At 43.7% G+C, this 16,859-nt stretch overlaps 1 protein-coding gene across 3 annotated transcripts in view; it reads left to right on the top strand.

Moving 5' to 3' along the window:
* Window positions 1-14,163, top strand: part of LOC122789923 (sorting nexin-12) — a 427,546-nt gene extending 413,383 nt beyond the window's left edge. For 2 of the 3 annotated variants that reach the window (XM_044057389.1, XM_044057387.1), the window contains one exon: window positions 11,224-14,163. In XM_044057389.1, the coding sequence (XP_043913324.1) occupies window positions 11,224-11,326 (103 nt within the window). In that variant the 3' untranslated portion in view covers window positions 11,327-14,163. The remainder of the gene's footprint in view (window positions 1-11,223) is intronic. The other variant, XM_044057388.1, reaches the window with a different exon arrangement.
* Window positions 14,164-16,859: the final 2,696 nt, after the last annotated feature.

Raw genomic sequence — 16,859 nt, forward strand, 5'->3', positions numbered from 1 at the left:
TGCTAACTCAGAACAACTTCAGCACCATGCATCCAAACCTAAAAACGCTGCAACTGACTGCATGGAACATCACATAGCAGCTGCTAATACAGAACTTTCACAAAGAGCTAAAGACATTATTCTTGAAGCACGCAGGCCTTCAACTAGAAGGAATTTGCTGGGAAATGGAAAAGGTTTGTCATTTGGAGTTCTGAAAGAGGAAAAGATGTATCAAACATAGATATGCCTAACATTCTGGAGTATCTGGCCGAACTACTTCATTCAGGCCTGTCCTACTCCTCCATCAAGATTCATGCATCAGCTATTTCAGCAGAATACAGCTTTGATCCACCTGTTTTTTCACACCCTTTGCTCAGGCAGTTCCTCAGAGGAATCAAGAATGTAAAACCTCCAAGGAAACCACCATTGCCAGCTTGGGACTTGAACTTTGTGCTAGAAAAATTGACACTATCACCTTTTGAACCAGCAGCAACAGCAGACCTACAACACCTGTCATGGAAAACTGCTTTCCTACTGGCAATTACTTCAGCAAGGAGGGTTTCAGAACTACAGGCCTTAATGGCAGTGCAACCCTTTCTAATCTTCCACCAAGATAGTGTCCATGAGGACTAATCCTACATTTATGCCTAAGGTGGTATCCAGAGTGTCTTTAAACCAAGCAATCCACCTACCTACCTTCTTTCCCAACCCACAAAACAGAGGGGAAAGAATACTGCATACCTTGGATGTACATAGACAGCTACGCTACTACTTGGACAGAACAAAAATAGCAGAAAGACTGACCAACTTTTCGTAGCCTATGCAACAGGAAGGGAAGGAAAAGCTATTTCCAAACAGACAATCTCCAAATGGATAGGAAATTGCATACGATTCTGTTACTCCTTCCATGGAAAACCAATTCCACAGAACATAAGACCTCATTCTACAAGGGCAACAGCCACTACCACAGCCTTCTTACGAGGAGTGGCTACCAAAGACATTATTGAGGCTGCTACTTGGACCTCCGTGCATACATTTGCCAAGCATTATAATTTACCTCTATATTCCAGATCCCGAGCAGGGTTTGCCGCTGCTGTTCTGCAAGGGATCCTAAACACACCATAATCTACTTTTATCCTCCTCCCCTAGTTGGCTATGGTATTCTACCCAGTTGTTATGACTGCAGATGCATCCATGAAGGACATAGTACAGTTTTGTACCTACCATAAATGTAGATGTCCGAATTGGATAGCATCTGCAGTCAGGATTACCCTCCCTCCTTCCCCTCTGTGGTACTCCTAGGGTGTTTACCCTTCTAATAGCTAGCTAGTGGGGGGATTTCTTTCATGGTGTATTTGTTTGTATTTATGTACATACATGCTTATTTTTGTGTTTACCTCTATCTTTTGGAAACATTGACATCTATCCAAAATTTTTAGCCTTCTATAGGACTTCTGGCATCTGGGGCAAGAAACACTGAAGAAAATGGCGTCGGCTGATGCTTTTATACCCGAAGACCAACAGAGATGACGTCGGGTGAAGTGCGACATCAGCCGAAGCCGGACCCGGACTTTGGAATCCGGCCGACTGAAGGGCTGCCTGACGACAGGACAACCCAGTTGTTATGACTGCAGATGCTATCCAATTCGGACATCTACATTTATGGTAGGTACAAAACTGTACTTTTTAGGTTTAGTGTATTAGCTAGGCCTCATTTATGTACAGAAAACTTTAAAGCAGCTTTAAATAAGCTTGAACAGAGGATGATTATTGAATTTCATACTTTATTCCCTAGGGGAATGAATTTGGAAATTTAGTGAAATTAAATGAAATTCTATTTATATTTGTTAAGTTAATATATAATAAAAATGAAGTTTTTTCATGTTTAATAAGCTTAAGTGATTTATAGGTGTTATATTTATATCACATTTTTGAATGAAAATAATTTATTGTATAAATGAAATTTATTATGCTGGTAAATTTGGAGTATTAATTTAATGTTTATATTTTTGTAAAAAAGTTAGAAAATTTGTATATTAAGCAAAAAATGATTTTTAAATGGTTAAAAATGACTATTTCTTTCCCTGGAATATGTTTCAGTGTTGAAAGAGTTAAAATGTCTGAAACAATTGCTTAATTAGTTAATTGATGTATGTATAAAAGTATACCAAAAATGTTAAGGTGTGTCCCATTGAAGGCGAACAGCTGAGGTACCAGGATGGAGTGAATAAAGATGGATCTAAGCCACATCTGTGTTTTCCTTTGAGTTCTGTGGTGTTTCTGAAGAATTTTGAGGTTTGGTTTCCAGTGGCTCTTAGTTTTTGAGACGACAATGGCAGCCAGGAAACCAAAGAAGTGACGCAGGGGTTTCACCTGCCCAACAACCACAAACTCAATGACTTTCCTCTACTACCGCCTACCAGGGAACAACTAGAAGCTCCCTTGGGCGGGAAATTATCTCTGTCTGCAGAAAACTGGCACAGACTGACAAAGGACAAATGGATTTTGGACATTATAGACAGAGGGTACAGGTTTCATTTTCATACCTTACCAAGAAAACAAGGCATGCCAAATCTACCACAACAACAAAGGGCAGAGGCTATCGAGCAAATCACTCTGCTGAATCGAATGAAAGCAATAGAAAGAGTTCCACAACAAGAACAGGGGTTTTACTCAAGACTGTTCCTTGTTCCAAGAAAAGAATCTCAATGGAGACCAATACTGGACTTGTCCGCATTAAACACCTTTCTCATAGTACCAAAGTTCAAAATGCTGACTGTACAGCAACTCCTTCCCATGCTGGGCAAGGAGTCGTGGCTGATTACTCTGGACCTCAAGGAGGCATACCTGCATGTCCCTATCAGGCACAGCTGCAGAAGATACCTCAGATTTCTTGCAGGGCCAGAGCATTATCAATTCTCAGCATTGCCATTTGGCTTATCTACTGCGCCCAGAGTATTTACAAAATGCCTGGCTTCAGTAATTGCTCATTGCAGGCTCCAGGGTATAAAAATTTACCCGTACCTGGACGACTGCCTCATATAAGCGGATGACAAATTGATGTTGACAAAAAACCTGGATTATGTCATACGATTACTTCAAGCTCTGGGATACACAGTCAACTTCCAAAAGTCAAGACTCCAGCCATCCCAGCAAATCTTCTTAGGAGCCAAACTAGACACAGCCTCTCAGATGGCTTACCTGACAGAAGACAAGCAAGAGAAGTTAACTCAATACTTCAAAGGTTTAGCAAAACTCACCCAGATGACTGCAAGGAGATTCCTACAGGCCCTGGGTTACATGGCATCCTGCTGGTTCCATTAGCAAAACTACACATGAGAAAGCTTCAATGGTACATAAAAAGCATTTGGTCTCAACACAGCAACAGCTTGGAGACAATCATACCACTCATTCCATGCCTACAAAAGGAATTCCTATGGTGGGCCTCGGTGAGCCAGGAAAACACAGGTATGTCATTCAAAAAACCACAGATAACACAGACCATGACTACAGACGCCTCAGACCTTGGATGGGGGGCGCACATGGAAGGCAGGTGTATACAAGGACAATGGTCTCCAAAGGAAACACACCTGCATATAAACCAAAAGGAAATGCTGGCAGTAATGCATGCTATCGAGGCTTTTCAACACCAACTCCAGCAAGGCCATTTAATGATACGGACAGACAACACCACTGTGATGTGGTACATAAACAAGCAGGGGGGCACCCACTCTTACCCCCTTTGCAGACTGACAATGCAGCTTTGGGAGAAATCACTAAGTCTAAACATCCAGTTACAATCCCAGTTTGTTCCAGGAAAAGACAATGTGTTGGCGGACAGCCTAAGCAGGAATTTCACAGATCCACACGAGTGGAGGTTACATCCGAAGGCTTTCAGACAACTCACTTCGACATGGGGCAAGCCAGAAGTGGACCTATTTGCCTCTCACCTCAATCATCTTCTACCAAAATTTTGCACAAGGACATACCATCCAAAGGCTTGGAAAATAGATGCCCTTTCATTCAACTGGAACTCCCTAGCAATCTATGCATTCCCACCTCTGCCACTGATGACCTCAGTATTAAAGATCAAAGCAGAGAAGCCCAAGGGAATCATAATAGCTCCGGATTGGCCAAGACAATACTGGTACCCACTACTACGGAGCATATGTCACACCAGGAGGTGGGCCCTCCCTCAGTGGCCTCTACTTTTGACTCAACACAATTTCGAAACACTGCATCCAAACCTTCAGACACTGCAGCTAACAGCCTGGGAGATCCCATAAATAACTTTAGCTTATCTCTCTCCAAGGAAGTTCAGCGGATACTAACAGAGGCTCGAAGACCATCCACCAGAAAGGTTTACTTAGCAAATTGGAATACCAGCAAGGGACATGATGCATCATTACTGAACATCCCACTCATCTTGGAATATTTGGCAGATATGTTACAGAGCGGCCTCTCATATTCTTCAATAAAGATACATGCATCTGCTATTTCAGCTAGATACAACACTGATCCTCCTGTTTTCTCTCACCCCTTACTAAGACAATTCCTCAGGGGAATCAAGAACATTAAGCCACCTAGAAAAGGCCCCAGTGCCAGCCTGGGACCTCAATTTTGTCTTAGAAAAACTGACTCTACCTCCTTTTGAGCCAGCAGCTTCAGTTGACTTGCAATTTCTCTCATGGAATACAGCTTTCCTGTTGGCAATTACCTCAGCAAGAAGGGTTTCGGAGCTACAGGCCCTAATGGCAATACCACCCTTTATTATTTTCCACAGAGACAGGGTTTCATTAAGGACCAACCCTACTTTTATGCCAAAGGTGGTATCTAGGGTTTCTTTAAATCAAGCCATTCATCCGCCTGCTTTTTTCCCCAATCCTGAGAATAAGGGGGAAAGACTCTTGCATACCTTGGACATTCATAGACAACTTCGATACTACCTGGACAGAACCAAGGCCAGTAGGAAGTCTGAACAGCTTTTGTAGCTTACCCTGCAGTCCAAGGAAAAGCAATTTCAAAACAGACTATTTCTAAATGGATTGGACATTGCATCAGATTCTGTTATTCCTTTCATGGGAAGACTGTTCCAGCCTATGTCAGACCACATTCCACCAGAGCTACAGCCACCTCTACAGCATTTTTAAGAGGGGTGCCTACAAAGGACATTCTAGCAGCTGCTACATGGAGCTCCGTGCATACATTCTCCAAACACTACAATCTCCCTCTATATTCCAGATCCAGAGCAGGATTTGCTTCGGCAGTCCTGCAGGGTTTGATTGCCACACCATCTCTTTCCTAGAGCATACCTCCTCCCCCAGCTAAGCTATGGTATTCTACCCACATGTTATGACTGCAGTTGCATTCTTGAAGGACATAGTACAGTTTTGTACCTACCATAAATGTAGATGTCCGATAGACATGCAACTGCAGTCGGGTTTTCCCTCCCTCCATACCCCTCTATGCCTAGGGTCCACTCCTATCCCCCTTACTCTTAGCTGGGGATATCTGTTATGGTGTATTTGTTTTATTGCTCAGGTATTTGTTTGGAATCCTGTTTTTGTCTTCCAATTTGATTACAGCCTTCCTTGGAGGGCACCTGGGGCAAGAAACACTGAAGAAAATGGCGTTGGCTGATGCTTATGTACTCCAGCCGCTCTGACGTCGGAGAGAAATGCGACATCAGCCAACGTCGGACCCAGACTTTGGAATCCGGCCGACCGAGGGCTGCCTGAGGCAGGACAACCCACGTTATGACTGCAGTTGCATGTCTGTCGGACATCTACATTTTATGGTAGGTACAAAACTGTACTTTTTGTTTGAACAGGAGTCTGATGATACTCAGATACATCTGAATATGAAGACATGCAACCCCTCTTTGCTTATGAGAACTCTGATGCAGAGGATTCCATTCCTTCAGCCTCTCCACTGGAGGGCTTTTCCTTTGGGGAAACCCTTCATACCTTAAGGAATCATTTCCAGTGGGAATGTCAGGACTACCCTCAGTCTAAAAAGAGACTCGGAGAATTCTTAGATCTTCCACAGCACATACCCCTGGCCATTTCCTCAGTCCTGGATGTTGTGGACTATGTTTTCCTGGAATCCAGTTTGACTCCTGACACCCTCCCTCCTGCACCCAGAGTCCCTGACTCTCACATTTCTTTTCAAAAACACTACTGCTGACCCTGAGGTAATTTCTCAAGGGCCTAAAGGAATTAAAGAAACCTCTGCTAAGAATCCCACCCCCCTCAGATAGGGATTCCCAAGCACTAGACAAATGTGGTAAAAATATACACCTCTGCTACTCTTGCTATCCAGAGCACTAAATTGTCAGTTCCATATGCTAAAATTTCAGCAACATACCATGGAACTCCTCAAAGTGTCTTTCTTTCCTTCTTGTGCATAATCTAGAGAGTTACAAGAGTTATTGCATTCTGCAAGTCGCGTGCCTAAGCACACCTTACACTGTGGTTTTGAAACCCTAGAAGCTTCTTGCAGGGCAGCAGTCACCGGCTCTGTCCTTAGAAGGCATACATGGCTTAAGGAACAGCCCTTGCCAGACCATGTTAAATCTAAATTATTGGATATACCTTTGCACAAAGACAACTTAGTTGCACTAAGGCAGAGGAGGTCTTAAAGGTGAAAAAAAAAGCTAAATCTATGCAGACAGTTAAGGATTTCTTTCAAGTCCAGCCACCCAGGTTCAGCAGGCATTGCCCCTCCAATCACTGGTACTTTCCTGCTCCCACCAAGTCAGTTCAGCCCAGACCTGGGGGAAGCAGACCCCCCCCCCCAGACAGCAGCCACAGGGAATGCAGAGATCAAAGCAGTGGAGTTCCTCCACTTCAAAACCAGGGAGTTTTAAGCCATCCCCTCATGGAAAAACTCACAATGACTCTCCTCCCTCACCCCCTCCTTCTGCCCACCTGCACTTACCCCTAGGAGGAAAACTCTCCTATCATGCAAGTACCTGGGCCACCATTACCAATGACCGCTGGGTCCTCAACATAGCATACCAGGGATACAGATTTTCTTTCCATACTCTTACAACCCTAAAAGGGTTCCCAGATCTACCTCCAAACCAGTGAGCAGAGGCAAAACAAGTCCTTTCCCTGCTCTCTATGAGGGCAAAAGAGCACGTTCCTGCAGAACGGATAGGCCAAGGTTTCTACTCCAGACTTTTTCCTGGTACCCTGAAAAGAGGGCATCTGGCGCCCCATCCTCTATCTGTCCATTCTAAACACCTTCCTGGTGATCCCAAAATTCAAAATGCCCACCCTCCAGCAACTGCTACCCATGCTCTCCAAGGATGCTTTGCTAGCCACCCTAGACCTAAAAGAGGCCTTACTTCCACATTCCTATCGGGGAATCAAGCAGGAAAGATCCCCTTTTCAGGGCAGGATCTCTGCACTTCCCTTTGGTTTATCTACTGCTCCCAGAGTTTTCACAAAATGTCTTTCTCCCGCCATTGCCTTTTGCAGACAAAGGACTATCCACATTTACCAATACTTAGATGACTGCCTAATTCAGACAGGAAAAACTGCTCAAGCACCTGGCCTTTGTAAAGCCCCTACTAACCTCCCTAGGGTACACTATCAATGAAAAGAAATCCAAACTAGTTACCCACCCAAAGGATTATATTCCTGGGAGCATGCTTGGACACAGCATCCCAGATGGCATTCCGTACACCAGAAAAGCAAACTTACCAGAAAGCCTCTTCTCTCAACTAGCCACCAGACCCCAGTTATCTGCAAGGAAAATCCTGCAAGCTCTGGAGTTCATGGCATCTTGCATTCTACTCATTCCATATGCCAGACTGCATGTACCAATGATAACTTGCCTAAGGAAAGATTTTCTTTGGTGGGCAGCAGCATGCTCCCACAAGGGACTACCTTTCTAACCACATACGCATCAAACTATGCCTGGGATGCACACCTGGACGGCAGATGCATACAGGGCCTATGGAGCCCACAGCAAATCCATCTGCACATCAACCAAAAAGAGATGTTAGCTGTCCAGCACACATTGGCTGCTTTCAGGCCCCTTCTCTCCCCAGGTCAAAACAGACCAACACTACTGTGATGTGGTATATCAACAAGCAGGGAGGAACTCACTCCTACCCTCTATGCAAGCTGGCCCTGACCCTTTGGCACACAGCCTCTGCCGTGCAACTCCACCTGTTAGCACAATTCCTGCCAGGTTCTCTAAACTCTGGCAGACCACTTAAGCAGAATTCTTCTGGACCCACATGAGTGGCAGCTAAACAAAAGAACCTTCACCCTAATAACTCAGAAATGGGGTACCCCGAAGGTCGACCTCTTTGCCTCCAACCATCAGCTCAGCAAGTTCTGCACAAGGGAGCCATCACTGCATGTCTTGAAAGTGGATGCCCTATCTTTTCCCTGGGTCAGTCTAGCGGTCTGTGCATTTCCTCCACTACATCTCATCACTGGGGTACTGCTCAAAATAAGGGAGAAAAAAACAAGGACAATTCTTACTGCTGCAGACTGGCCTCACCAGCACTGGTACCCACTGCTTCGCAGTCTGTCCCCAGACCCCAACCCTCCTGACCCAGAGGGAAGGAGAATTCATGCATTCCCAAATGCTGACCGTCAGTTTGGCAGCCTAAGTCCCTGACAATCTGCCAACCTCAGTAAACAGGTTATAGATGTACGTGAGGCCAGATGCCCTAGCACTATAAAGTCTTATGCTGACAAATGGAAAAGGTTCTGCACCTTGGTTCAGGCTAAGGGAGCCGATACGGCACAGCCATCCCTACCTCTCATCCTGGATTACGTAGCTGACCTGCTACACAGTGGTCTCTCTTTTTCCTCTATTAAAATTCATGCCTCTGCTATCTCTGCTCATTTCCACACTGAGCAGCCCCTTTTCTCATACCCTCTGGTCAAACAATTCCTAAAAGGGGCTAGCAACTTGAGGCCACCCAGAAGAGCACCCTACCCCAGCTTGGGACCTTAACTTTGTGTTGGAAAAGCCCACCCTGCCCCCCTTTGAATCATCATCTTCAGTAGAGTTGAAATTTCTCTCCTGGAAGACCGGTTTACTTCTGACAATCACTTCAGTCAGAAGAGTGTCTGTGCTACAAGCACTCATGGCTGTGGAGCCCTTCATCATCTTCCATGCTGACAGGGTTTCCTTCAGGACTAGCCCATCTTTCATGCCCAAAGTGGTGTCTAGTGTGGCTCTCTACCAATCCATTCATTTGCCCACCTTTTTCCCTAACCCACAAAACAAAGAAGAAAGGATCCTGCACTCTCTAGATGTGCCAAGACAGCTTAGAATTCTATACAAGCAGGACTAAATCATTTTGAAAGTCTGATCAATTATTGGTTAGCTTTGCTGTAGGGGCAGAGGGCAATGCCATCTCCAAACAAACAATTTTGAAATGGATAGCACACTGCATCCATTTCTGTTACAAACAACACTGAAAACTTCCCCCTAAGGGGGGGTCAGGACTCGCTCCACCAGAGCAGCCTTCACCTCTGCTGCTTTCCTCAAAGGAGTCCCCACCAGGGTCATCCTGGAGGCTGCCACCTGGACATCTGTGCACACTTTCATTAAGCATTACCACCTGCCTATCTTCAAATACAGGGCATGCTTTGCCACTGCAGTCTTGCAGGGCATCCTAGCTAGCCCCTAGCCTCCTTGACTGCCTCCACCCTTTACCTTAGCTTTGGGAATCAACCCAAATGTGATGACTGCAACAGTGAAACACGAACACAGTACAGTTGTGTACACTTACCATAAAAGTAGATGTTCAAGTGTATTTACTGTTGCAGTCCTGGTTTCCCTCCCGCCATCCCCCTCTTCTCTCTGTCTGTCTCTCTGTCTGTCTCTCTGTCTGTCTCTCTGTCTGTCTCTCTGTCTGTCTCTCTGTCTGTCTCTCTGTCTGTCTCTCTGTCTGTCTCTCTGTCTGTCTCTCTGTCTGTCTCTCTCTCTCCCTCTCCTTACAAGGAACATTTTGGTATTTACTTTCTACTGGTGGGGTTCTTCCACCATAACCTGGCTCCTACTTGGGGGCTCTTGATAGGGCAAGAAAAACTGATGTAATGGCATCAGCTGCCTTACTTTATACTACTGACGACCTGACGTCAGTCCTGAAGCGACAGCAACCGACGCAGAAATACTAAGCCTCTGATATTTGGGCCGGCCAAGGGCTACCCTGGCAGGGATAACCCAAATGTGACGACTGCAACAGTGAATACACTCTCTAACATCTACATTTATGATAAGTGTACACAAATATACTTTTTGGCAGCTTAGCCAATTAGTTTGATCCTGCTTCTTGAACTGTACAGTGGCTAAGGTGTGTGGAAAGTGCTGTAAAGCTTTGAAAGCTGTCCAGCTGGTTCATTCCTTGTCAAGACGTCCCATATAGCTTTGGCTACTGCCGCAGTAATTTTGACATTTGTTATGGTAGGTTTATTTATGCAGTTGTGCTATCAGTTGCTCAGCCTTCCTACACTCCACTATGTTTGGACAGAGAATTGAAGACCAGCAGTGAAGCCGTGATACTTTCTGAATAAGGGTTTCTCCATTTTCCTCATCAGGTTGTCCCTTTGTTAATGTAACTTGAGATCATTCTGCTAAATGTGTTTTCAGTAGTATATTTTGTGCCCCAGTTGCTTGGATGCGTTTATACCTCACTTAGAATCATAGGTTGGAATTTCTTACCTTAGGCAGGGCTTCCTTTAGTATGTCTGTCTTACAGGGTATTTCACCCCCTTCTCTACTGTAGTTTGGCTGCTTCTAGTAGTCTCCTTCTTTTTCCTGGGGGGCCATAGGCAGTGGACCCCCCCACACACACACTTACTGTGCCTCCTTTAATTAGTGAAATTTGCTTAGTATTGGCCTGTATCTAATCTGACTACTGAACTGACTTTTTTCGTATCTGGTTCATACTGTCAGAAGTAAAACATTGGATATCTAAAGTACATACCAGAGTGCAGGTTTGGGCTTGGGGCAATAGCTTCCAGGAGTTCCAAGAAAAGTGGGCTTAAATGAAATGTTCTGAGAGCTCAACATGAAGTGCCCAAACTTGAAGCCCTCTTTAGAGGTCTTTGAAGATCTGATGTGGTAAGCAGTGCAGGTACTCTGAAGTATATCCTGGTAGAGAATGTAAATAGTTTGTCTTGTATTTTTAAGATCTTGGCACAACTTGCATTAATTTTGGTCAGAGCTGTAAGTCAAGTTATTCACTTTTTGTATATCTCCATGTAGGATTGCAGGGCATCCACTGGCACAGAATGAGCGCTGTCTACATATGTTCTTACAAGAAGAAACCATCGATAGGAATTACATACCGGGAAAAGTACGCCAATAGAAAAGCCTGGCAATACTACCACCTTCCTTCATTCCACCCCTTTTCCTGCATAAATGACATTTATTTTTACACTAAACATATATCTTATCTATAACCTACTTTCATGCCTAGATATGTTTCAAGTCTACAACGATCAAGCCTTTTATAAGTTGCTGGCAGTATTAATTTTTTTTCTGTTTGACATCAGTTGTGAATACTGTGGGTTTTTCAGTTGCTAAAACCTTAAGTGGTGGGTTTTTGGAAGATGGGTGTTTCTTTGCCTCAAAATGGAGTCTGAAAACCAGAGCACAGATGAGTAAAGTTTGTACTGTAGGAACTTTACAGATTCAGCATTGCAAGTGCAGTAATCGAAAATGCAAAACACTACCATTTCAGTACACGCAAGTGCTACTGATTTCCACGGTTTCTGAACATGACTGATTTTCTTGCCATTTTCTGTTTAAAGGATCCTCAGTTTCTTTACAAATACAGTTGGATTTGTTGTAACAGCACTTCTCAGATATGTTGAATTTAACTTTTTTGAGGACACACCAAGACCCCTTAATTGTACATTTGCAAAGTACATTGCAGTGCAGTACCAGAGCACGTTTTCTTGGCTACAGCTTATAGAAGGGTAGTGGACAGCATGAATATGGATCTGATACAGAAGCAGAGTTGCTCGTTGCATGCATAGTGCTAAAGGAATTTGACTGTCATGCTAGGTAAAGTCAATCACTTAAATATGAACATGTTTACATGTCTTTGCATCCCACTAAAAGGCATATATAATAGTGGTTCAGTGCACTTGCACTGTGATGAGCTGAAAGCTTTTAACCTTTGTGTTTCTGCATTTGATGTGCCCAACACACAGGAATGTGGGTGTGTTGTCTTTTGTTTGTTCATATTTAATCGAATGTGGTTGACAGCTTTGTTACTGGACATTCCAAGAGAAAATGGTACTAGTTGAATTGAAACTTACAGGCCTGAAGAAAATTTTTTTAGTCCATTACTGTCATTGGTCTTGTGTGATTTAGTAGAAGTGAGATGCATTTCTTTAGTTTTGTCTTTGTGAAACTTTATGTATAAAGCTATGGAAAGTACTAACTTTTTTACAGTATATCTCGTATTTTGTCAAACAAGCAATGCATGCCTGTCTTAAGGGTAAAGTATTCACCAGCTGCAGGAATGCGACACATCTTCAGTGATTTGCACATTAAATTTCAGTTTAAATCCAGTAGATGTGGATTTAAACCCAACAACAGAACAAATACAGCAGCACCATAACATCTAGTTTGTATTCACTTATCCCAGACTTCTGTTTTCACAGTGTAACCCTTTTCAGGAGAGAATTGGTAATGTCCTTTCATTTATATAAAATTGTAACAGCCTGTCACAGTGACTGTGCAAGTGTACATTAGCTTTTTTTTTTTTTTTTTTTTTTGTTTAAAAAAAAAAAAAGGTACAGTTTCATAAAGCCTTTTTTTTACAAGGGCTGCCATTGCAGCAAGTATGCTTTCAGTTTAATTGTGTTTTAAACATTGGTGTTTACAGTTTGACATCTTGACAAAAACTGTAGCCTCTGAAGTAAAATATGGTGCTGGTATGTTTTCCTGTTTAGTTATAACAAGAACTTCTATTTGTTGAAGTGACATTTATTTATTTGTCCATTAGCACTTAAAATTTGGCACTAAGCACTTGCTGAAAACTCTCCTCAGTCTGCTCCCATGTGTTTCTCCTCATGGGGATATGGGCACCTGCAGTTCATGTGGGATGCAGAATTTCTACCTTCCTTAAAACAGGTTGCATTGCATTGTGTAGCTGCCATTGTTCTAAACTGGGGCAGTCTTGGTCAACCTCAGAGGCAGTTTCTTTACAGTTCATTACCTTTCAAGGTTTATACAAGAAGAGCTGGCTGAGCAGTTGCTTCCTTCAGCTACTGCAAGTAAGAGAGGGGTCTGTACTGTTCCAAAGTATCGATGCACATCGAGTGCTGGACGCTTTGGGTCACTTAAGTTGTGATACAGAAATTCTAAAATGGTAAGTCAAAAAGAGAAGAAAGGGCAGGCACCTTTTATAGCATTACAAAAATTCAGTTCATTGTGAAGTTGTAAGAGTGCAAGTTGGTCTGTTTGCAGTCTAATCCATTTTGCAGCTCACTTTTCATGACAGAATTTGGGAGCCATAAGTCAGAGTAATTTAGTAAGACTTTTTTTGTATGAGTACTAAAGATCTTGTTATCATAAGCCTCTACTGTGTTTGAATCCCTTGGCAAATAGCTGAACAGATTGCTAGTTATACAGCATGCATCACTTGGATGGTGTTTAGTCTACACGGTGGTGAATTCATTGTCATGTCAAGGCCAGTTTTTGCACGCCCTTTGTTGTAGCAGGACTTCTGTATGCACTGATGAAGCTAATTGCAAAACATAACAGATTTTTTTTGAACTATGTGTACATGTTGGTTTCTCTTCAGACCTGTAACTTGATTTTACATGAACTGACCAGCTGAAAAAGTATTCCCCTCTTAAGCTGCTGTCCTAACAGATTGAGTCACTAAGGAAGATTCTTCTGTCGAGACCTTCTACTCTCAGGCTGAACAGTCACATACTGATGCTTTCCTGCTTAATGTATTTTTCAGTAATTGCTGTTACTGCATCTCTCTGTGAAGCTGCCTTTTTGTTATGTCTGGATCCCAGGCTCACAGGGTGACTGCTGTGAATGTGAAAAAAACCCTCCAGACTTCAATTTACTAGATGGTGTCTGAAAAATGTCTATAAATCATGTTCATATTAAACCACTGTGGAAATAGTCTTGAAGGTGTCGCTTATTGTAATTTAGTAAACTTCAGACTGATCTAAACTTCAGTGGCTTTTTTCCTTCTGTTCTTGTATAGTATTTTCACCATTTGACTGTTAAAATATGAGTGTCCTTAACTGCATGTACATGTTCATTATAGGTTATAGACTTTTTTTGCTCCTTCCTCAATCCATTTTTACTGGCCTGCCCCCTGGACTTGAGCCAGTGTGATGCATGGGTCTGTTGAACAAAGCATCCAGCGGCTGTGTACTTTGCCCATGGTGGAGGGATTACTTTTTTTGAGCTTCCTGTTTCATCCCACCCCACCCCATTGTGGATCCGTGGTTTAGTCCGATGGGGTCGGGCATGCAATGGAGACGTGCAGTGCTTCACCCCACCTCAGCAGCAGTTCAGCCATATTGCCACCCTTACATCCCTCTTATATGTCCACTCACCTTGTGACATCAGAAAACTACACCAGGGATGGTCACTGCATGCTTCCATGGACCCACCCACCCACTCCTAGGATGGTCACACACATCCCTCCCTGACGTTTCTTCAGATGTCTGAACTAACTAACCCGTGTTGGCTAGGCCATAGTCTTCGTTTTGTCTGGTAAGGATGTACTTGAATCCCTGTGCATTGCTTTCATTTCTGTACCACTTGTAATGTCACACCCCTTGTATTAAATGTGTCTTCAGTACCAGAAATGTTGAAGCCTTCTAAGAGTCCTTTGCACTGGCAGGATTGTGTTCTGGTTATGAATATCAGTTTACAGTGATTTAAAGAGCAGTGCACTGTAAATGAATAACTAGGTTGAGGGATATCTCCTCTGCATACCGTTCAACTTGTTTTAGAGGAACATCCCTATTTTCAGGCCTGATTTAGGTGTCCCTATTTTTTGGTGATGTCCCTATTTTCAGACTGTATTTACCCCTTCAGACAATATTCTGAATTCCTCTTAATCATGTGATTTTTTGCATCTGTGTAGTATGCAAAACCACACTACCTGACCAACATAATAGTGGCAGCAATTTAAGGAAAACGCATCTTGCAGCTTCCTTTTTCTGGAGCAAAAATAAATTACCTTGGTTGATTTAATTTTGCAATATGTTTTGTTAGTCTACATATTTTGCAGTCTGATGTTGCTTCATTTTTGTTGCTCTGTTTTTTAAAATTTTCTGAGTAATATCAAAGATCCTTACGGGAGGGAGGGAGTGTGCTGTTTGGTATTCAAACTTATTGCGAAGTATATGTCCCAATATTTATTTAGCCAGATGTTCCTATTTTTCAGGGAGCCTTTGTTGCTGTTTTCAATGTCTGCAGGTTGAGAGGAATGTTCCTCTGTCTGAAGACGCTGAAGTATTTGCCTCATCTGTCCTGTTAATGTCATTCTTCAGTGAAATTCGCACAAGAAAGGCTGCCTTAAGTCTGGGATGAGGAAGATTTGGAAAGGACCCTAAAGACGGCACTACAGTGGGCTTCATGTATCTTGTAATGTTCAACTGTGCTGGTGCTGTGGGAATGTGCATTTATTAAATTGGACGGCTTAGGCTGTTTTAAAGTTGTTCCCTTCCTGGGTAATGTCTTCTAATTTTCATATCTTTCACAACTTGGTTGAAGCCTTTCAGAGGAGGAGATGAACTGCAGTGGCAAAGGGTCTGTACAAAACCTCAACTTGTTTTTCCTGTTATAGATAATCTCTTTTCTTTGGGGGGTATTTATTATAGCAGAAATTCAGAACATTTTAGTTACTCCATCAGCTGCATTGGTTCTGACTTTTTTTTTACCCATAGCTCTTATACCTATGGGATAGGCCTGTAGTAGTCCTGCACCAACATTGATAGTGACCCTCCAACGCACGTCTCAGAAGCATAGAAGGGCTTGTGCACAGATGTCCTTCAAGAATGCAACTGCAGTCATAACATATGGGTTGTCCTGCCTCAGGCAGCCCTCGGTCGGCCGAATTCCAAAGTCTGGGTCCGGCGTCGGGTGGTGTCGCCTCCTCTCCGACGTCAGAACGGCTGGAGTATAAAGGCATCGGCTGACGCCATCTTCTTAAGTCTTTCTTGCCGCGGTGCCCGAAGCAGAAGCAGTTCGCAAGTGCCGGTCGGTCAGCTCCTGTGTTTTCAGTACCGAAGTCATCTAAAAGCGAAGTACCCCGTTGGGGAACATTTTTATTGCCTCAGCCGATGTCAGAACAAATTGAGAAAGTTAATTGTTTGTCTTGTGGTAAACAAATACCTCATAAGGACTTCCATTCTCTTTGCCTGCCTTGCCTGGGCCCAGACCACGACGTCTCGGCCTGTGTTGCCTGTGCTTGCTTTAATAAGTGCACTCTCAGGCGCCGGGCAGAATTTGCCAAAGACTTTTTCGGTGATTCTTTTGCTTATATCATGCCATCGGATCAACAGACAACTCAGTCTTCCAAAAAACGTAAGGACCGGGACCGACATTCTCGGCCCGCGTCATCCACCGATACTACTCCTAAACCCTCCGCGAGTGCTTCGGTCCCTGCGGAAGCGGTAATCCAACCGCTCCAGGCCGACGATACAGCGGTAACTCGTCCTTCGGTCTCTGAGTCCACTCCGGTGCCGGTTGTTGACTTTCTCCAGAAACCGAGGTTCTGGATCTACCCGACACCATTCCTGTCGACAAGATTACTCCAGTACGTGGGGCAGCTAGGCCTCCTTTATCCATGTCCATCAAGGCCTTTGCACGTGCTAAGGCCGCCAGCCAGGCCAAGGCCCATCCTAAAC

Source organism: Protopterus annectens, chromosome 15.part0 (genome assembly GCF_019279795.1).
Source record: "Protopterus annectens isolate FY-2018-M chromosome 15.part0, PAN1.0, whole genome shotgun sequence".
Lineage (NCBI taxonomy): Eukaryota > Metazoa > Chordata > Ceratodontiformes > Protopteridae > Protopterus > Protopterus annectens.